This window comes from Rhinopithecus roxellana, chromosome 5 (assembly GCF_007565055.1).
Source record: "Rhinopithecus roxellana isolate Shanxi Qingling chromosome 5, ASM756505v1, whole genome shotgun sequence".
In the NCBI taxonomy this organism is placed as follows: Eukaryota; Metazoa; Chordata; class Mammalia; order Primates; family Cercopithecidae; genus Rhinopithecus; species Rhinopithecus roxellana.
The window spans coordinates 52,817,724-52,841,048 of NC_044553.1; the positions used below are offsets into that span (position 1 = coordinate 52,817,724).

The window sequence follows — 23,325 nt, forward strand, 5'->3', positions numbered from 1 at the left end:
ATATTGAAATCGAATCACATTAATAGGAAAGGCCTAATGGTACTGAAAATTGGGATATGTCAGTGAAATGGCTGGGCCTGTGTCCTATCATGCAGGAGTTAAGTCAGGAGCTTGACAAGACATAGCCATATTCTTAGTCCTTCTGAGCTGCTTTAACAAAATACCATAGACTGAGTAGCGTATAAACAATAGAAATTTATTTCTCACAGCTCAGGAGGTTGGGAAGTCTAAGATCAATGTGTCAGCATGGTTGGGTTCTGGTGAAGACCCTTTTCTGGGTTGCAGACTGCTGACTTCCCACTGGATTTTCACATGGTGGAGAAGGCAGGCTCCTTTGGGCCTCTTTTATAAGAGTACTAATTGTATTCATGAGCACTCTGTCCTCATGACCTAGCCACCTCCCAAAGGCCCACCTGTCAATACCATCATATTGGGGATTAGGTTTCAAAATACGAATTTTGCTGAGGGACACAAACATTCAGACCATGGCAGATTTCAGAGAAGAATAGTGGTAACATCCTTGGAAAACCAGGCAATTAAAAAAAAATCCACACTAGGCAGTTATTTCAGGAAAACTATGTATAAAAGAAAGGAAGTAGAGTCATTGTAATGTGATTTAAATGGAAATATTAATATGTACTTACAATGTAACCATGGAATATTAACATAGCAAAAAGTAAACTGATGTAACTATATTACTGTTATGGGAGGAAGTGTGGATGTGGGATGGAGATTGTGAGGGAACTACGTTTTTATCAAGAAATAGCAATCTAAGCATGTTATTTAGAACAAATAGGGTAAATAACAAAGGAAGCTTCTTTAAAAATAAGTTTAAAATGGTTTTTCCTATTGTGTAGGAATCAAAGATAGAGAAGAATAGGGCAGGGGACTCTTTTGTTACTCATTGTATGCCTTGTCAATTTATTTAGAACAATTTGGCTTTTTTCTCCTAAGTATTTCCTAGCAAGCAGAACTTCATTTTAGCAACTGCAACAACAGCAGCAACAACAAAAGATTTACGATACTCATGATCCCCAAGTTATTCTTAGCTAACTTCAGTAGAGCCCTAAAAGTTGTCTGACAAACCTTTTCTTTTTCTTCACTGGCTGATTCCTTATTTCATTCTTCAACTCAGCAATTCTTCTAATCTTTTTCTACTCTTTATAAACTCCACTCCAGACTGCGTTCCTTAATTTTAGTCATTCTTATAAGTTTGTGACACTTCCTCATTTTTGTTTTGTTTTTTAGAGACAATTCTCCACTGATCTCTCACGTTTCTAAACATCCTGTGAGCAGAGACACATATTGCCCTTTTATTCTGGACTATCTATTTAAGGATATTTATATAACAACCAACCTTGTAAGATAGAGACAGTCTTCTGGGAAGTCATGCTTACTGTTCAATATAAATGATTCAAGTTCCCTAAGCTCAGAGTTCCTCCGCTATGATTCAAACGAACTGTAAGTGTAACATTTACCCGATTACCTCCTTGCCACCCTTGTGGGACTTGGGCAAAGGAAATTCAGCAAACATGATCCTATTACTTCCTGTGCTCCTGAAGAGAATTCTTGTCTCTGACTCAATTTTATGACTTATTTCAGGATCCATGAAACAGTAATAGGCTAGATTGTTAGCATGAAGGCCGAGAAAAACCTGATACCTTTCACAGTCCATGATCTTTTAATTTTCATTTCCCTAAAGACTAATGATGTTGAGCATCTGTTCATATGCTTATTTGCATTCCACCTATCATTATGATGCAATATCTATTTGAAATATTTCCCCATTTTTTATTGTTTTGTTACTGTTATGGTTTAAGTGTTCTTTATATACCCTTGACACAAGTTTTTCATGAAATATAACTTGCAAATATTTTTTCACAATTTATAAGCTTTTCTTTACATTCTCTTGATGTCTTTCAAAGAGCGAATGTTAATAATTTTAGTGAAATCTGATTGATGAATTCTTGCTTTTATGTGTTCCATTTGACTTTTAAAGCCATACACATATATTGCTGTGATTAAATACAGTTTTTAAAACCCGGAAACAGGAGGCACTCTCACTTTAGAGACAGAAATTTCTATCCAAGGAGCAGGAGTACTTAATTTTTCAAAGTTCAAAACAAATATATCTTTTAAAAAATTCTTTTAAATTATTGTATCATTGATATGCTACTTTTATCAAATGCATTCATTGCCTTTCATTTAATATCCAAATATTAAGTTATATTGTAAATTTTGAGCTGAAAGTACGTTTTGTTCTCGTAGATTTGTGGTTGTTTTTACTAATTTGCATTTGAAAAAACCATCTACATTCATTCATTATACAGTTCCTTTAAACTGTGTGCTAGATTGGGTGGGATATAGTACAACCGATTAACACTCTTCGTTAATGCTATTTTAAAAATATAGTCAGCCCTTTCTCTGTAGGTTCTGCACCTATGGATTCAAAATACCACATTGAAAAAAATGACAATTAAAAAATAAAATAATGCAAATTTAAAAATACTGTGTAACACCTATTTATGTAGTATTTACATTGTATTAGGTATTATAAATAGTCTGGAGATGATTTAAAGTATACTATAGGGAGAATGTGCTTAGGGACTTGAGCATGATAGGGAGGTATGTATCCTAGAACCAATGCCTCATAGAAACCAAGGGACAAGTATAATCTGAATTGTGTTATATGTTTTATTTGGACTAATGGAGTGAACCAATCAGAGAGGGGGGCAAAAACCCTCCCTGAGTTTTATATTATTTTTCTTTTTGTTACCATGTACTCTTAGTAAAGACATTTGAGATAATCTAATTCAGCCCCCACAATTTACAGGTAAAGAAATTGAGGCCAAAAGATATAAATGGTTTGGCCAAATTCAAGCAGCTACTTAGTGGCAGAGCAGAGACTTTTCATGGTGAAAGTCTTTGTTCAGCTGAATTTTCTACTGTTCTGTTGCTGCCTTTATTGTTAAACATTTAAACAACTATATGAACACCTTTTTTTGTGTGTGCATAGAGAAACTCAAATTAGTTAAAAGATTTAGTTAAGTGGATAAAATAGATTGTCCCTATTACCTGTTAAATGAGTGATTCTGCAAGACTTAAAAGTATTTATTTAATAGATTTTTAGTTATTTTTTCTAGCTAAGACAGTCTGTGAAATGGATTGGGATGTTTTATATCTGATTTACTATAAATCTGAGCTGCTTGATAAATTATTTTTAAGTTTTTTTTTTTGTTTTCATTTTGAGACAGGGTCTTGCTCTGTCACCCATGCTGGAATACAGTGTATAGTCATAGCTCACTGCAGCCTCAACCTCCTGGGCTCAAACAATCCTCCTATCCCAGCCCCCTGAGTAGCTGAGACTATAGGCACATGACACCATACCCAGCTTATTTTTTTTTTTGAAGGTGGGTTTCACTATGTTGCCCAGGATGGTCTTAAACTCTAGGCTCAAGCGGTCTCCCCCCATTCACCTCCCAAAGTGCTGGGATTACAGTTATGAAGCACTGTCCCTGGCCCCACCTGATAAACTTTGGTATTTACTGTTTTAGTCCTCAAACATTTAGACCAAACTGTAAGAGGTTGTAGTTATAAGAAAGACTAAGTTTCAGTTGCTCATTTATGATGGCTTTATTTTGAGAATTAATAATATGTGTTTGAGTGTCTAATACTATAGGATTTTATTTTGTTGCAGTAATTACCTAAAATATTTTGTACAATGAACTTTGGAGAAAGTCAGCAGAGAATAATTACTTTTATTTCAGTTGTAGAACATAAATCTTTCAAACTTTTTTTCTTGAATAAAGTCCTCAGACAGTAGGTAGTCATTCAAATCTCTTTAGTTTTAAGAATTGATTTAAAATGGGAACCAGAAAGAAATATTAGAACCAACCATTGGAATAGTTGGATTCATCTTTTTTCCTTTGCACAGGTCTTCTGGTGATGTTCTGGAGACATTCAATTTCTTAGAAAATGCTGATGACAGTGATGAAGAAGAGGAAAATGACATGATTGAAGGCATCCCAGAAGGAAAAGACAAACATCGGATAAATAAACACAAAGTAGGAATTAGCTTTTATATTCTTATTAGCTATATATTCATATAGTTGGAATAGGAATTTTTTTGTGTGTGTGTGCTATTACCATTTTTTTAAAATTATACTTTAAGTTCTAGGGTACCTGTGCACAATGTGCAGGTTTGTTAAATATGTATACATGTGCCATGTTGGTGTGCTGCACCCATTAACTCGTCATTTACTTTAGGTATATCTCCTAACGCTATCCCTCCCCACTCCCCCCACCCCACAACAGGCCCCGTTGTGTGATGTTCCCCTTCCTGTGTCCAGGTGTTCTCATTGTTCAGTTCCCACCTGTGAGTGAGAACATGTGGTGTTTGGTTTTCTGTCCTTGTGATAGTTTGCTGAGAATGATGGTTTCCAGCTTCATCCATGTCCCTACAAAGGACATTAACTCATCCTTTTTTATGGCTGCATAGTATTCCATGGTATATATGTGGCACATTTTCTTAATCCAGTCTATCACTGATGGGCATTTGAGTTGGTTCCAAGTCTTTGCTATTGTGAATAGTGCTGCATTAAACATACGTGTGCCTGTGTCTTTATAGGTGCATGATTTATATAATCCTTTGGGTATATACCTGGTAATGGGATGACTGGATTAAATGGTATTTCTAGTTCTAGATCCTTGAGGAATTGCCACACTGTCTTCCACAATGGTTGAACTAGTTTACAGTCCCACCAACAGTGTAAAAGTGTTCCTGTTTCTCCACATCCTCTCCAGTGCCTGTTGTTTCCTGACTTTTTAGTGATCTCCATTCTAACTGGTGTGAGATGGTATCTCATTGTGGTTTTGATTTGCATTTCTCTGATGGCCAGTGATGATGAGCATTTTTTCATGTGTCTGTTGGCTGCATAAATGTCTTCTTTTGAGAAGTGTCTGTTCATATCCTTTACCCACTTTTTGATGGGGTTGATTTTTTTCTTGTAAATTTGTTTAAGCTCTTTGTAGATTCTGGATATTAGCCCTTTGTCAGATGGATAGATGGCAAAAATTTTCTCCCATTCTATATGTTGCCTGTTCACTCTGATGGTAGTTTCTTTTGCTGTGCAGAAGCTCTTTAGTTTAATTAGATCCCATTTGTCATTTTGGCTTTTGTTGCCATTGCTTTTGGTGTTTTAGTCATGAAGTCCTTGCCCATGCCTGTGTCCTAAATGGTATTGCCTAGGTTTTCTTCTAGGGTTTTTATAGTCTTAGGTCTAACATTTAGGTCTTTAATCCATCTTGAATTAATTTTTGTATAAGGTGTAAGGAAGAGATCCAGTTTCAGCTTTCTACATATGGCTAGCCAGTTTTCCCAGCACCATTTGTTAAATAGGGAATCCTTTCCTCATTTCTTGTTTTTGTCAGGTTTGTCAAAAATGAGATGGTTGTAGATGTGTGGTATTATTTCTGAGGACTCTGTTCTGTTCCATTGGTCTATATCTCTGTTTTGGTACCAGTACCATGCTGTTTTGGTTACTGTAGCCTTGTAGTATAGTTTGAAGTCAGGTAGTTTGATGCCTCCAGCTTTTCTTCTTTTGGCTTAGGATCGTCTTGGCAATGCGGGCTCTTTGTTGGTTCCATATGAACTTTAAAGTAGTTTTTTCCAATTCTGTGAAGAAAGTCATTGGTAGCTTGATGGGGATGGCATTGAATCTATAAATTACCGTGGGCAGTATGGCCATGTTCACGATATTGATTCTTCCTATCCATGAGCATGGAATGTTCTTCCATTTGTTTGTGTCCTCTTTTATTTCGTTGAGCAGTGGTTTGTAGTTCTCCTTGAAGAGGTCCTTCACATCCCTTGTAAGTTGGATTCCTAGGTATTTTATTGTCTTTGAAGCAATTGTGAATGGGAGTCACTCATGATTTGGCTCTCTGTTTGTCTGTTATTTGTGTATAGGAATGCTTGTGATTTTTGCACATTAATTTTGTATCCTGAGACTTTGCTGAAGTTGCTTATCAGCTTGAGATTTTGGGCTGATACAATGGGATACTCTAAATATACAATTATGTCATCTGCAAACAGGGACAATTTGACTTCCTCTTTTTTCCTAATTGAATACCCTTTATTTCTTTCTCCTGGCTGATTGCCCTGGCCAGAACTTCCAACACTATGTTGAATAGGAGTGGTGAGAGAGGGCATCCCTGTCTTATGCCAGTTTTCAAAGGGAATGCTTCCAGTTTTTGCTCATGGAATAGGAATTTTTTAGATGCCTTAAGTTACATTGGGAGTGATTGATCATCTTTATTTTACATATCGTTTAAAAGTTTTATGTGGTCAGCTCTTTTTGCGTTACACACATAGATTAGGAATTGTTTGCTGTATTATTCACTAAATGGGCAAGAAAAGGTCTGTATTTATAGGACTAGTTCATTGATTTTGAAACCTTTTTAAAGTGATGCCCTTTCTACTTCTGTCACAATTGAGAATCGCTGCTGAAGTCTGTCTCTTCATGTACAGCACACCAGTGATAAATTAACTGAAGTTGCAATAGGAATACTTCCACCCTGGGTGAGGGAGTAATCTATGAATTATAAATAAGTTTCAACAGTCTTGTTTTTTAGTAAGGAATAATAAAAATTCACTTTTGCTCATAACCTAAGAAACAGGTTTATCTATTTTAGTGATTTGAGGGGCTAGCTATAGAAGCCAAAGTCAAGTTGATCATCCATTCGTGAATTACCAGAGTAGTGTACAGTATTTCAACAGGTGGGTAGGTTTAATTGTTGGTATTTGAGATTTTACAGTAATGTAAGAAAAAAAATGACAATGTTCCACAAAAGTTTCTGGTCTACAAAATTAGTTTTCAGGTTTTTTTTGACACATTCTATATGCATAACGTCTATTTGAGTGAATAGGGATTTTGATCCTTTTTGGTTTTTTTTTGTTCTGAAAGGTAAAGCACTATTATAATTATCACAGCTATGAACTTAAATTAGTTACTATGCCATATCTCTATAAGTGAAGGACTAAGCATGCAGTTTCCCATTTATGAGGTCAATTCAACATAATATATCAGAATGCAAATAAGTGACTGGTTCTTTAATGGAAGACTAACTGTGAATGTACTGTAATTTAAGAAGTTAACTGTTCTTGATGATTAGCACTTAAACCATTTTTAGTGCCACGTTACTTAGATCAGTCTTGGCACAGCACTGTTGAACCAGTTATCTAAAGTATAATTTGGGATTTGTGAATTACATGGGAAATCTAAAATTTTGGATCCAAGTAATTTTAAAATGGGTGTGTAAATGTAGTTATGTGACGATATTAAAGCATCCCTTTTCCATTTAGGATAAAAGTAATTCTTGGTTTATATTCTATTTACAGATAGGTAATGAAGGTTTAGCTGCTGACCTAACTGACGATCCTGATACTGAGGAAGCACTGAAAGAATTTGATTTTTTAGTGACTGCTGAAGATGGTGAAGGAGCTGGAGAGGCACGGAGTTCGGGGGATGGCACAGAATGGGGTAAGATCATAAAGAAATAGGGGGTGGGAGGAAATCTAGCCCTTAATGATGGGTTATTCTTAAATATTTTATGTGGAATTTGTGTATCAGGGTATGGTGGCAGTTAAACTGAGAGCAAGGGGAAGTGATATTGAATAATAGCAACGTATTTTGTACCAATTTATTTAAATTTGGTGACTAAACTGTATGATATATATGGCTTTTGGTGGATTTTGACTTTTAGAATTTGTCTGGATTTAAAGTTGAAACATTTAATTGATTTGGAAATCCAATTTCTTTCCCTTTAGTAGATTTTTAAAAATGTATGTATTCAGTTTTGAACATTCCCATTGTTTAATTTGATATTCTAGATTTAGGAAGATTTAACACTCAGTATGTCCATATAGTGTTATCTGACTAATTACTAAGAAAGAATAAAGCTACTCATCCTGAGTTATAGCTCCATATTGAGCACAATTTAATGAAGATACTACACTTTATTACCTATAATATTCAGTGTGCAAAATGTTAGGGCCTAAACTTTGGAAGTGGTACATTGTGCTAATAACGATTCAGCCATAACTAAGAGAAAACCATTCTCTATCTGTACATGGTTAAAAACCCCATTAGGAGGTAAAATACGTGTAAAAAATATTTTAAATGAATAGCTGACGTCCTTAATGTTTTTCATAGTAAATATGTTCATGCATTCCTCATTTAATATCGGCGTGTTGTAGGTAGAACAAAGTGTGTTTACTGAGCTTTATTGGAGAAGGTTATTATTTATTTATTTTATCATTATTATTATTTTTTTTGAAATGGAGTCTCGCTCTGTTGCCAGGCTGCAGTGCAGTGGTGCAATCTTGGCTCACCGCAACTTCGCCTCCCAGGTTCAAGTGATTCTCCTACCTTGGCCTTCCGAGTAGCTGGGACTACAGGTGTGCACCGCCACACCAAGCTAATTTTTGTATTTTTAGTAGAGGCGAGATTTTACCATGTTGGCCAGGATGGTCTCGATCTCTTGACCTCGCGATCCACCGGCCTTGGCCTCCCAGGGTGGCCTCCCAGGCGCCTAACCTGGAGAAGGTTATTTAATGCATCAAAGTTTTGCTTAATTACAAGCAAGAGGAATAATCACTAGATTTTTTTTTTAAAAACTACTTTGATAGCAAACACTTGGCTTTTAAAAGATGCCTTATTTATGTGTTTAAACCAAATATTGCTAATAGCAAGAGAGAAAAAACCTAATACATAGTACATTTATTAACTATCTTGATATAAAAAAATGAATCAGGTACTTAAAAGATTTGAATTTTGCCACCAGTTTTCTTATTATAGTTCTTAAGCATTATTTTCAGACCTTCACTTCTTTCTTCTTCTAAATGGAAATAGAAGAGACACATTAATTCAAACATGAGAAAACTCCACAATTACCTTCTAGACTACAGTTTTGTACTTACTATTTGAAAATGATTGTGTTTTAGAAGAGTACCTTTCTTCAAAATCAGCATTGCTCAGGAGAAACAGTAAAAATATTTAACTTTTCTTTCAGCTTCTCTGTGCAGACATTCAATGTTGGAAATACCTTTTTCCAGTGATTTCAAAAGTATTGCTTTTTTCCTGATTGTTTTGTAATTATATAAATATATAATTATTTTGTAATACAAGTGTGTTTTAGAAAACTTAGAACCTACAAATACATGCGAAGATGAATTTTTTTATAAGTATGTGTATATATATCTACTTATTTAGTAAAATAAGGAGTTTTCTCTATGTTGATTTGTAATGCACACTTTTCACTTAATACATGGTTCTTCTGCATCCCCCCCCCTTTTTTTAAATAGGATCTTGCTTTGTTGCCCAGGCTGGGGTGCCATGGTGCAATCTTGGCTCACTGTGACCTTCACCTCCCAGGCTCAAGGGGTCTCCCACCTCAGCCTCCTGAATAATTGAGACCACAGGCGTGTGACCACACCTGGCTAATTTTTGCCTTTTTTTTTTTTTATTTGGTAGAGACTGAGTTTGGCCATGTTGCTCAGGCTAGTCTTGAACTCCTGGACTCAAGCAGTCTGCCTGCCTTGGCCTCCCAAACTACTGGGATTACAGGCATGAGCCACCATGCCCAATCAGCATCATTTTTAGTAGCTGGATAACATTCTGTCAATAATGTGCCATGATTTTATTTAACCAGAGCCCTATGATGCACATTTAGATTATTTTCATTAAAAAGAAAATGATCAAAATATTTATCGAGTATCTTTTTAGCTAAATCTTGACACATACTTATTCCTGTTTCCTTAGCCTAGAGTTGCTAGAAATTTAGTCAAAAGGGTAAAAAATTCAGGAATGTAATTGGTATGGAATGGCATTATTTCTTTGATAATAGTTCCCATATTATGTACAACTGATTGGTCCTTCTGTCTGAAGACTTTTGATTGTAGAGCAGAGTTTTAAGACAACTCTCAATACTTTGCTTTTTACTATCATTATTTGATAGTGCCGGTGTCTCCTATGTAAGTGGAAATAATCGGAAAGGTCTCTTACTTCCAGACAAGACGGAAATATTATCTTTAAAACATTTTAAGTTCTTGATGAAGGAAAATAACTCATTTAAGTACAAGATGGTTCAAATAGTTTTTTTCTGTGAGAAATGAAAACTGTCAAGTGATTTATGCAGTGTTTCCAAAGTTCTTCATCTCTACTCAACAAGATGTCATAGTCATTTTTTCCAAAGCAAAGACGATGAATATGCAAACACTCTTTATATTTATGGAATTCATTTTCTAAAAATTTGAATATATTTATAAATAGGAAAGTGGTAGCTTTCAGATTTTTTTTTCTTTTTTTTTTTTTGAGACAGTGTCTCACTCTGTTACCCAGACTGGAGTGCAATGTAACGATCTCGGCTCACTGCAACCTCCGCCTCCCGGATTCAAGTGATTCTCCTGCCTCAGCCTCCAGAGTAGCTGGGATTACAGGCGTGTGCCACCATGCCCGGCCAGTTTTTCTATTTTTAATAGAGACAGGGTTTCACCATGTTGGCCAAGCTGGCCTTGAACTCCTGACCTCAGGTGATCCACCTGCCACGGCCTCCCAAAGTTCTGGGATTACAGATGTGAGCCACCATGCCCGGCCCAGATTTGAATTATTGAGTAAAAGAGCCCTGATTTTTTTAAAATGTAAGTCTTGTCTTAATGAAACATACTCTGTAGTCCTTACATTAGAGAATCTGGTTTTTATTTTGTATATTAGCAATCGACAATTAACTTTGTTATCTCTGACTTTGAATTTTTTTTTATCTTATGAAACCACTGCCTTCTGGCAAGCTTTCTAACTCTCTTTTCACTGTCATCTATGTTAGATAGTCTGAGTTTAATATTAGTGATTTTTAGTTCTTCTAATTATCAAAAACAATAGTTGGCATTTCTATTTTGCTTTTTCTTTCATGGAGACTAGGCATTTTAAGAATGTTCATTTATTGTCTCCTATCTTTGAAACTGATCTGTAGAGATTTATAGAACTACAAAATACAATTAGCACCTGAATGTTCGTACTTAAGTATAATGGATAAAGTGTAAGTACATGCATAAAGTTAGTTACAAATTTATGCTACAGTTAATAGATGTGTATAATTCCTCTGCTTTGGTAATCAGAATTACCATAGTAGAATTTCATGTTTTTGTGGGTTTGAGCTGTCAGGAGTCAATTTTCTTATGCATATTTGTGTTTTCTTTTAGACATAAAAGTTACCGTAAATGATTCAACCTCATTTCTTGGTATTTTTTCCCCCTAGATTTTTTAAAAACAGGATTAATATGTAGAAGATTATGCTGCCTCTTCCCTTTTGTTCTTATCTGTTTCTTATAAGCAATATCAAACAGCTGTTACTTACCAGGCAAGTTTCAGGATGTTGTTTTTGCACATATGCATTCACCAACCTGTTCTTTGCACTGCCTAAATTTACCTTTGTTTTCTAGATTTGAGATTATCTTGCAAGTAATATTTTTTCCTTAAGTTTATCCTTTTTTTATTCTCTATGCATTTTCACTCCACTCTCTTTGTCAACATTAGAGCTGTTCACAGTTTTATTCTCTCTACACAGGTCTTTTAGAAAACTGTTTGGCTCTTATTAAATTTTTCTCTTCTATCTGATTTCCTATATAAACTTTATACAACTTAAGTTTTTTTGGTATCTGTGAGGTTTAAAAAATATTTGCTCATAATGTATCAATTTGTCTTGCTTTAAGTAGTTGAAGTTAAGAATTGTTAACTTCATTAAGATGAGTCCAAATGATTAATTGTTGAGATCCCGTTTTTCTTAGTATATTCAATAAGTTTACAGAAGGATTCCTGATGCAGTGTAGTTTTCAGGAAACTTCATGATTTGAGTGCATGTGAATTGAGTAAAGTGAATTTTCTCTTTACAACTGTATTACAAACAGCATTACAATTTGTGGATTTGACAGATAATCTTAGGTGTAAGTTTTAGTCATGAGTAACTGAGTTTCAAGTAATTCAAGTTAGCAAATTAATTTAAAGCTTAGGATTTAGCTTTTCACATACTGACCACCTGTGATCATAGGTGGTCTAACCATCAGGGAAAAAGTTACGACAATTGTAGCAGGAAAAACTCAAGGTACAGTAAATATTTGCATTTCTGTGTGCCATTCAAATATGAGAATTTCTTAAGTTTGGTACGTATAACAATCTATAAAGGAAGAGAACGGCTTTTTATGTCTACTTTATAGATTAAGTCAGTGAGGCCTAGGGTGGCTCGTACAAAACTTGTGAGCCAGAATATACTGAATTATCAAAAACTTAACAAGTCAGAGTGTTAAACTTCCTTATAACATGGCTGTTTTAAAACCACACAAAGGAAGGAAAAATCCTCAATATTTAAAATAAGTCTCAAAGACTTAATTATTTTTATGCTGCCTCTTTTTAATGCTGTTTTTCCTCTAGTTGACTATGAGTAAATTTTCTCAGGCACAAGTATTTAGTTAAATATGGATTTATTATTCAGCTAAAATAGCTGATGTAGCTTTAGCAGATGTACAGCAATGTATGTTTTCACTTCTCCATGCTGATCACTACTTTTATCCTGAAAAAAATTCAATTTTCAAAAAATTCTTCAGTGGAATTTGAGTTTTGTTTTTTTGTGTTTTTTTTGTTTTGTTTTGTTTTTGTTTTTTTGCTAATCTTAGTTGTAGACCAATGGAAGAAGGTAATGAGATGTTGAACTATTTGGGTGGGTGGGGGCAGAGGTGGGACTTTCTGAATGCTTTGTATGGATTATTCAAGACATTGTATTTTTCAACTTATGTGTATTATATTGGACTAGAATGCCTCTCCATTAGTACAGTTAATCCTATGCATGCAGAATCAGTATGACAGAAGGTGCATGAATATTTTCATCAATGAAACAGCACTTAACTTTCTAGCTTGCACTTTTCCGAGTAGTTCGCATGTATTTCATTCATTTGCTTTTATGATGCTGGCTGAATAATTTTTTATTAACATTTTTATAAAGATGCAGTGATCTATTTTTATAACATTAGATTTCTAATGTCAGTCTATTGATGAATGATAACCTTCAAATTTGTGATTCATGAAAATGAAGCACTATTTAACTGTTGATATTAAATGTTTAGAAACTTATGACATGGGCATTTAGAGTTTGAGTTGTGAATACCAGAACTGAGACTGCACCTTTAAAGTATTTTGAGTATATGCTATTAGTACATTTTTTTATGATTATGTAAAGCTATAACAGTTTACTGCCAACAGCTTGCATTGCCAACTGCTGATTTTTTTTCTTTTAATAATATGCTGCATGTAGATAAAGATGACCTCTCCCCAACTGCTGAGGTTTGGGATGTAGACCAGGGACTAATAAGTAAACTGAAGGAACAGTACAAGAAGGAACGAAAGGGGAAGAAAGGGGTGAAGAGTAAGTGCAGATTCTGACTATTATAATTTTTGTATACCAATAATTAAGAAAAAAATTCTTCAATTCTGTTTTTTTGTGTAACTTAATTTTTTGTTTCAAAAAGGGGGCAACTAACTTTAAACTTTGTCTGTTGTATAATTGAAATTTGTTTGTATATAATTTAGGATGTGTTATCGATCAAGTAGAAAATCATTTAAAATATATGGGAAGGGTAAAGGATTTTGAGGATTGTTTTTAAGCTTTAAAAACTTTACCAAATTGTTAGGAATATTGGCATTGGAATAAAAAAATAAAAATTTGTTCAGAAGGGAGAAAAGTATAAATTTCTCCATTTTTGATACATAGAGTATAGCTATAAACAATTCATATCCAGGTTACATTTCTTAGTTTGGGAATCCTTACCTACAGTGAGTAGGAAAGCCCTTTCTGTAGTTTCTGCTTTCTGGTCTTAATCCAACCACGAACAACAGCAGCAGCAAGAAGAATCTCTTGGGTAGTATTTTTTGGCTACTGTGGTGAAGGAGACCAGGAGTGGGAGGTTAGTGGTGGCAGTAGGGTTTGTTTAGTCATTGCTGGGTGTCTTGGTGCCTGGATGTCTTTTTCACTGTGTTGTATATTAACCAATTTACTTATTAAAATATAAATCCGCTACAGTATGTCTCTTAAAGTAGCAATTCATTTCCATTTGGTGGTGCAAACTTAAAAGTTGCTACATAAAAATATCTTCAGATCTATGACTGTTAACTAGAGAGACTTGAAACTTATTTTGGGACTCTTTTCAACTGGCCATTGACCCCTTCTAGTCTAACATTTTGACTATATAAAGGAGAAAATAGTGTGAGAAAAAGGCAAAAACGATACAGACATTCTTTTTGTATTTCTTTGGTGACAAATACATTAATATATAAAATGGCAGGTGTGATAGAAACATGTGCGAGTTTCTTTCAGTAAAACCTTTTTTGAGTGATTTCATTTACTGTGGAGGCTAATAAGTGAAGTTTTGGGGGTTTCACCTGTTACACAATTTTCTTTCATAACTTTATGATAGCTTTTGTTATTGCGTGTGAATTAAAATACTATATAGTGAACTGCTTATTGTATTTAAAAACATTTGATACTGGGCTAGGGTTGTGTTTAGTTCTAACATCGTTTACCTATAATGCAAGCATTTTGAGTATAAAAGTACATTTGCATGATTGACTATTTTAGAATAGACAAAATTACATTAGAATTTTAGGGTTTAATTTTTTTTTTTTTTTTTTTTTTTTTTTTTTTTTTTTTTTTTTTTTTGACGCAGTCTCACTCTGTCGTCCAGGCTGGAGTGCAGCGGCGCAATCTCGGCTCACTGCAGCCTCCGCCTCCTGGGTTCAAGCGATTCTCCGGCCTCAGTCTCCTGAGTAGCTGGGACTACAGGCACATGCCACTATGCCTGGCTAATTTTTTGTATTTTTAGTAGAGATGGGGATTTACCACATTAGCCAGGATGGTCTCAATCTCCTGACTTCGTCGTGATCTGCCTGCCTTGGCCTCCCAAAGTGCTAGGATTACAGGCGTGAGCCACTGTGCCCGGCCTAGGGTTTAATTTTTTTTTTTTTAAAGAAATAAAGTGGTTCATTTTACTAGTGGATTGCTTATTTTATATGTAGTATCAGAAACTGACTTAATCTGCTGAAGATTTTTTTTTTTGGAAATATTAGGTAATGTTGCTTCTAATTTTAGATGGAAGTATCCCATTTTCCCCCTCTGATAGACCTATATCTTTTTGAGTTCTACAAATAAGATATAAGTCAAGGTCTTTTTTAGTTGTTGCTTTTAAACTTTTCTTAAAAATATTTTTAATTAAAGTATGTTTAAGTGTGTTTAAGAAATATTAGAAACAGATAAACTAAAGCTGAATTTTTAACCCCTCATACAAATTTTAATTTTTTTTAGAACCCAGTTTGGAGTGCAGTAGTGCAAATTATAGCTCACTGTAGCCTTGAACTCTCCTGCCCTCAAGATATCTTCCCACCTCAGCCTCCTGAGTAGCTGGGACTATAGGCACGTGCCACCACACCTGGCTAATATTTTATTTTTAAAATTTTTTTGTAGAGATAGGGTTTCTCTGTATTGCCCAAGCTGGTCTCGAACTCTTGGCCTCAGGCCATTCTTCCACCTCAGCTTTTCAGAGTGTTAAGATTATAGGCATGAGCCACCATGCTCGGCCTTATGTTTTTTTTAATTGGACCTTGATACACACAATGTTATGATTTGCCTACTACCATCATAGAAAACATCATTTTATGTCAGCAAATAATTCCTTTGTATATGTTTGTGATTTTTTTTTTCCTTTCCAAACAACAGAGAGGAACCCAGTATGTGAAATGGATGAAAGTGAACTTCTTTTATTGAATCAGTACCTGGAGACCCCAAATTCATAACTTAAGCCTTTCATGTCTCAATAACATCTTACTATCTAGATGGGTATACTGTTATTCAGCCCATTCCACTTTAATTTTGATTTCATATCTGTTTTTTCAAAAAAATGAATTTTGCTTATATAATCATCAACATAACACATGCTTGTTATTCAGATAATATAAGAAGTATACAGGAACATAAAGAAAAACTATAAAAATCACCTGCAATCCTACCACTCAGAGACTATTTGGCATATATTCATCCATCTTTTCTTAAAAGTCTGTATACACAAAACCTCCTTCTTAATATTTTAACTAGAATATTATTGTTGTAATTTAACTCATTATTTCTTAATGTTTCAAAGTCATTTAAAATACAATTTTTGTGGATTTAATTTAGCTTCTATTAGTTAAACATGTAGATTTGTTTCTAATTTTTAAACATTTTTTAAGTATTACTGTCTTTAAGGCTACTAATGTAAGTAGATATAGGGATAAGGTCTCTAGCAAAGTGTCTCAGGAAAGATAATTGAGAAATAAATTATGTTTCTTTTTTATACTTCCTTTATGAAATTTTGTAAATTAAAAAATTTTTGCTCTTGAATACAGAATTCAGTGTGAAAATGTTGGCTCTGAATCCTTGCCATGAAAATAGAGTTTAAGAAAGTAAAAAGTTTTTTTTCTGTTTATAGATCACAAACTTCTAATGATCTTAATTCAAATAACTCATCGTGTTAATACTAAGGTATAATTTTACATGAAAAGGTAATTCATGAGTTTCTTTTTTTTTTTTTTTTTTTTGAGACAGAGTCTCGCTCTGTCGCCCAGGCTAGAGTGCAGTGGCCGGATCTCAGCTTACTGCAAGCTCCGCCTCCTGGGTTTACGCCATTCTCCTGCCTCAGCCTCCCGAGTAGCTGGGACTACAGGCGCCTGCCACCTCACCCGGCTAGTTTTTTGTATTTTTTTAGTAGAGATGGGGTTTCACCATGTTAGCCAGGATGGTCTCGATCTCCTGACCTCGTGATCCGCCCGTCTCGGCCTCCCAAAGCGCTGGGATTACAGGCTTGAGCCACCGCGCCCGGCCATGAATTTCTTAGCATTTCTATTATCTAGCCCATGTTGTTATTCTGATGTTCTCCTTAGGTAGCTTTGTACAAGTTAGAATAATTCAGTATCTGTAGCCTTTTGATTTCTTAAATTTTTTTTTTTGCTTATAAATAAATGACACATAATTACAAATATTTATGGGACACAGTATGACGTTTTAATATATTTAAACATTGAATAATGAAAATCAGAGTAGTTAGCATATTCATCATTTCTTTGTGGTTACAGCACTCATACCCTTTTTTTCTAGCTATCTTGAAATACAGAATACGTTATCATTAGCTGTAGTCACCCTACTGTATAATTGAACCAGAACTTATTCTACCTATGTAAATGTAAATTTGTATACATTTACCAACCTTGATTTTTTTCTTTATTCCAGAATTTGTTAATAAGTCACACCTACTGAATTAGTATAAGCTTCTACAGATTTTTCACTGCAGCGTCTTAGAGGGAAGAAAACTATTTGCTGACTTTACCATATGGAATCAGCAGATGTAATCCAGTATTTTTTCTTTTTCTTTTTCTCTTTTTTTGGAAGGGAAAGAGAAAAATGGCAAGAATGCTGACTTTTTAACTTTGTAAAGACCCATTCAAGATTTGACTTTTAAATGGAAAGGCTTCTAAAATCAAGTGCTAAGTTAAAGTTTCTGTGTCTTCCAGCTTGTTCATTGTATCCCACTCTTCCTTTTTTTTTTTTTTTTTTTTACCCTGCCCCCTGCAAGAGGAAAAGGGGTTAAAAGTGACAACCTTGCCTTGGAATGTAGACACACTTCAGTATTTCCTTCTCACTAAGTGAGATATACAATATAATTGAGATGTACTTTATCTTATTAATACTCTTAAGAGTCAATACCATGAAACTAAAGAGGCTTGATGCAGTTATTTTTGTCTCAGGCTTCACAGGGTTAAGCTTTCTTTTCCTTTTAACTTTTTATTTTGACACAATTTCTGACTTAAGAAAATTTTGTGAGAATAGTACAGAGAATTCCATATACTTTTCACCCAGGTTGCCCACCAAATGTTAACACTTTACCACACTTGCTTTTCCCTTTCCTTTCTGTAAATATATTCTTTTTTATTTATTTATTTTTTGAAACAGGCTCTCTGCTTCCCCAGATGGAGTGCAGTAGCACATCGTAGCTCACTGCAACCTCAAACTCCTAGGCTCAAGCAGTCTTTCCACTCCCGCCTCCCGAGTAGCTGGGACCACAGGTGTGCACCACTATGCCTGGCTAACTTTTACATTTTTTAATAGACAGGATCTCTGTATGTTGCCTGGGCAGGTCTCAAACTCATGGCCTCAAGTGATCGTCTCACCTCAACCTCCCAAAGCATTAAGATTTCAGGCATGAGGCTGGGTGCAGTGGTTCGTGCCTATAATCCCAGCACTTTGGGAGGCCGAGGCGGGCAGATCACCTGAGGTCAAGAGTTTGAGATCAGCCTGGCCAACATCGTGAAACCTTGTCTCTACTAAAAATACAAAAAAAATTAGCTGGGCGTGGTGGCTCACACCTGTAGTCCCAGCTACTTGGGGAGGCTGAGGCAGGAGAATCACTTGAACCCAGGAGACGGAGGTTGCAGTGAGCCAAGATCGCGCCACTGCACTCCAGCCTGGGCGACAGAGGGAGACCATCTCAAAAAAGAAAAAAAAAGAAAGATTTCAGGCATGAGCCACTGTACCTGGCCATGTATTTTTTTTTTTTAATAGTTCAGAAAACTAAGTTATAGACATGTTGCTCTTTAAATATATTAGTACGTATTTAAACAAAGACATTCTGGTGTATGACCATAGTACAGTCATGAAAATCAAGAAGTAAACGTTGATGCAATACTAATATCTAAGCTAAAACTCAGTTTTCTTTCACTTTTTAATAATTTCTCTTTTCTGTAATTTGGGAGGAGCTTGAAGTGAATCTTTTGTAAAAAATGTTGGGCTGATAGCATTTTTCTAACTTTTTAAGGTCGCCATTTGTGCTGTATTTTATGTCTTAGTAAAAACATGTAAATCAATGATTAAAAAGTACACAGTGTGAACGAAGCATCTGAAATATGGAGGCTTTAGTTAGAAGCGGCTAAAAATCTTTTAAGACTTTCTTTGATATTTGTTATTCCTTTTCAACATGGACAGTTTAAACTATGGATTATAATAATGTATTTTCCTTTGATAGGAGCCGTTATTATAGCCTGTTGTTACTCTTAAGCTGTATTATACCTATAAAATTTAAACTTACCAATAAAAGATAATTTCATTTCCTTTCTTGAAAAGATGTATAGGCTTTCCCCATTTTAAAAAATTCACATTTTGGGAATATGTGTTTGCATTCCTGGTTCTTAGTGAGTGGATTTATCTTAATTTTCCTAATTATTCTCATTTATCCTAACTTTTCTGTCTCTTCTATGTATAGAATATGATTTTTTTTGCTATTTCCCTTCTTTCCTTTACTGGCATTGCAGAATTGCTATGCACCTTCTGGCCTGATTATCAATACATTTGAAACGGGGAAGTCTTGTAACCTTTTCAGCATTTCTTAAAAATCATAAGTGAGCTCCCCCAAGTCATTTTCTAATTCTTATTTTTAAAGTTTTGTATTAATATTTGTCGTTTGCTATTCCAGATCCAAGAAAACATGTTGTCAACAGGAAATCCAGTTTTTTAAAGTGTGACTTGAAGCCAGATATCCAAAATTAGGCATTTGAATACATTTAAGAGGAAATTACTCTTAAGTAGGCTTTTAAAAACACCTTTGCTCACAGTACAAATTATCTGTGATGAGTAAGCTACTTCCGTTTAGCACATAGTACTAATTCGAAGAGCTCACAGAATAGTTATATTCTCTCTCCTCCCTCAAAGACAAAAACAAAATTGTTTCATAGAAAAGAGATGTTATTTTCAACTAGGCATGTGGCTTTATGTTTCTGACTTTAATTTCACTCTTTAAAAACAAACTATTCATGTCCTTTAACTCGGGATTTTTTCTTTCAAGAAAATAACTTAGGTATTTTGCCTAGGATCAGAATGTATCAGATTGATACTCTTTAATCAGTGCACTTTTTAAAACTGAAGAGTCATTTTGCAGCTGAAGTTATTTTTTCTTACTATTGTGATCTCATATTTATTTAAGACAACAGTTGTGTGAAAGCTTTAATTATAGAAAATAGAACAGATCTAGCAAACACGACTTAACTAAATAAGCTTATCTTTTCCAGATTGTTTGCCTCCTAACAGTTTTGCTTCAGAATATAAAAGTTGATCAACAAAGGGAGGGCTTATTTGAGAAAGGGAAAATGTTAGATTTATTCAAAAGTACTATTTTACTTACAGTGATAGAGAGCATAGGAAGATAAATTTCATGGCATGAGCGTGTATATGTTAGAGTGGAATTTGAAAACGTAACAGTAGTCGATAGTTTGGCTTACACGTGGCATAATTAGTATGTTTTTCATTGTGTCAGTCTGTTTAGAGGATTATGCATTTATACAGGACTTTGTATTTGTTAAGAAGTAGGTGGGTTTTCACAGTAGTAGAAAAGTTTTTCTAGCTGGGCACGGTGGCGCATGCCTGCAATCCTAGCACTTTGGGATGCTTAGGAGAGAGGATTGCTTCACCCCAGGAGCTCAATACCAGGCTAGGCAGCATGGTGAGACCATCTCCACAAAAATAAAAAATACAAAAATTAGCTGAGTGTGGTAGTACATGACTGTGGTCCCAGCTACTCTGGAGACCGAGGTAGGAGGATTGCCTGAGTCTAAGAGTTCAAGACCAGCCTGGACAACATGGTAAGACCCTGTCTCTATAAAAATTTTTTTAAAATTAGCCAAGCTTGGTGGTACGTGCCTGTGGTCCCAGCTACTGGGCAGGCTGAGGCGGAAGGATCACTTGAGTCCGGGAGGTCAAGAGCCAAGGAGATCAAAGCTGTAGAGAGCCATGTTTGTGTCACTGCATTCTAGCCTGAGTGACAGGGCGCAAGACCTTGTCTCAAAAATAGTAACAAAAATTAAAAAATAAAAGTTTTTCTTGCTGTAAGAATTAGAAAAAGTATTTGTACTTGTATAAATTTCAGTTTTTGTTTAATTAGTGCTTAATGGGCCTTCAAATATGCGTTTAAATATTGATATTAATATTGTCTAGTATCCTGTTATACCCCTACAGTTTTCTCATTGCTGATAAGACTTCAGATTTTTTATTTGAAATTGTTTTGTTGCATTTATTATATTTAGAATATTGGATAGGTTTAGAAAGAAAATGAAGACATTAAATTTGCAGTTGAAAGATGCTCTACACAATAGAGTAAAGACTAAATTGTGAAATCTGCTGTCATCTTTTGGCAGCGTTTGAGAAACTAGGATTAGAGCAGGGAAGTTTCATCATTTCCTCAACTTGGCACTGTGTCACACTGAAACTATCTGGCTGTAGTATGTAAATAATATTATATAATTTGGGGTCCTCAGTTTGAACAGTAGCTTCCATAATATCTCCTAATTTCTTTCTCTTCTGTATCTCCCAGTTCATGTGTACAGAAAGACTTTGACTTTACATTATCTGTAACAAAACTTTGTCAAGCCTTTATTATGTTTCACATTAACTATCATATAATGAAATTATTTACAAGGTAGTATTTAATAAAGTAATTTTATGTTACGCAGAAATAAGAGAACATTGAAAGATCAACAAAAGCTTTACAGAAGAGATGAAACTGATGTGGAGGAATGGGTAGAATTCAGATAGGCTGAGGTTCATGTTAGAAGATTAGGAAGTGTGTGTGTGTGTGTGTGTGTGTGTGTGTGTGTGTGTGTGTGTGTGTGTGTAGAAAGTGTTCTCACCTTTCTGAGAACGGGTGAAGACAAATATGACAAAATATGACAGAAGTAAACTCAGTGAACCACTGAAACTACATATGGAAACTGCTTTGACTGGAAAATGAAGGGAGTTTGTATTGTGGATCATTAAAAGATAAGATGGGGTAGAAAAAATAGGATCAGATCATAAAGCACATGAAAGGTTAAGTACATGATTTTAGTTAACTTTGATCCAGAGTGTTGAAATGCTACTTGTGGTTTCTTAGTGAAGGGAGATATAATAAATGTGATAATTTTGGAAAATTAGTTGTAGTATATTAATGTGATTGAAGGTAAATGGAGCTCAGAGATAGAAGAGCCGAGTAGGAGTCTGTTGTAGTAATTCATAAGGTTGAAAGCCTTGATTAAAGTCAATAGAGAGATAAACTTGGAGAATACTTTAAAGGAAGATTCTTTTTTAAAAACAGCCCCCACCCTTTTATAATTTTACAAGTTGAAGAATTAAGATGTGGTTGCAGAATTTTAAGAAGCAAAATTAAACAAATGGTGGTGGTAGTCATACAAGTGGGAAAGTTAAAAAAGGGAGCTATTTTTGAGAAAGAATAATGTTTATGTTCTTTTACGTTGAATTTAACTGGTGGTTGGATATCCAGTAGACAGTTTTTTGTTTATTGGAGAATTTGTTTACAGTCATTTCTCTTTGGGGGGAAATCCTCAGGTAACACTGAATTTCCTCATTATTGTTGGTTAGGAAATTCAGAATACATAACATATTACCTAATCCAGAAGTAGAGTTGTTGAAGCATTTCTAAGAAATTAGGAATTACTGTAAAATAGGACCAATAAATGTTTAAAAGTCCACCTATTTCCACTAAGTTTTACCAGCTAATTGCCTGGCATTTTGTTAAGGATACATAGATGGGTAATAGTTCTTAGAGTTACTTACACTCAAATAGCCACAGTGAACTTAACATCCATTAATGATGACGTTAGTAAATATAAGGTCATAATCTTTGACCTTGGACTTACCTATTTTATTTATGTAGATTTATAAACTTATGTAGATTATAAAGCATTGTCTTTTCAAAGTATTTTTTTCTGACATTCTTAAAACTTAAGTTTTCTTTCAAAATATATGGTTCAAAATAAATAATTCCGCTATTTCTAAATTTCAGAGTTAAAGAATATTCTACAATACTACAGAAGCTTTTGTGTTTTATATGTTTTGGCCTGAATTATCCAGGCAACAGCCAAAATTCTTCCCTTATATTTATGGCTTGTGACAGTGCTGACTTTCATATCATTTTGAGAAACTCAGAGATCTATCTCATGGATAAATCAGGTTTTTCAGATTTGGGAAAAATGAGAAAAACATTTTGAAAGAAATTGGGGTTGATTTGTTAATGACAAATTTGTACTAACATGGCAGGAAAATATCCATGGAAACACCAGGTAAAGTTAATCGTTTGTTGCACCCTCATAAAAATTATTTGTACTTATTCCTTTGTTAACTTTTTTAAACAGTGAGTTATGTTGAAAAGCCCTTGTTTTA

At 34.6% G+C, this 23,325-nt stretch overlaps 1 protein-coding gene across 4 annotated transcripts in view; it reads left to right on the forward strand.

Annotated features, from left to right (window-relative positions):
• STRN3 (striatin 3) overlaps window positions 1–23,325 on the forward strand; it is a 137,389-nt gene that overhangs the window by 88,110 nt on the left and 25,954 nt on the right. For 2 of the 4 annotated variants that reach the window (XM_010374662.2, XM_030931677.1), the window contains exons 6-8: window positions 3,935–4,064; window positions 7,397–7,538; window positions 13,357–13,467. In XM_010374662.2, coding sequence (XP_010372964.1) covers window positions 3,935–4,064; window positions 7,397–7,538; window positions 13,357–13,467 — 383 coding nt within the window. The remainder of the gene's footprint in view (window positions 1–3,934; window positions 4,065–7,396; window positions 7,539–13,356; window positions 13,468–23,325) is intronic. The other 2 variants (XM_010374660.2, XM_010374661.2) reach the window with 1 other exon arrangement.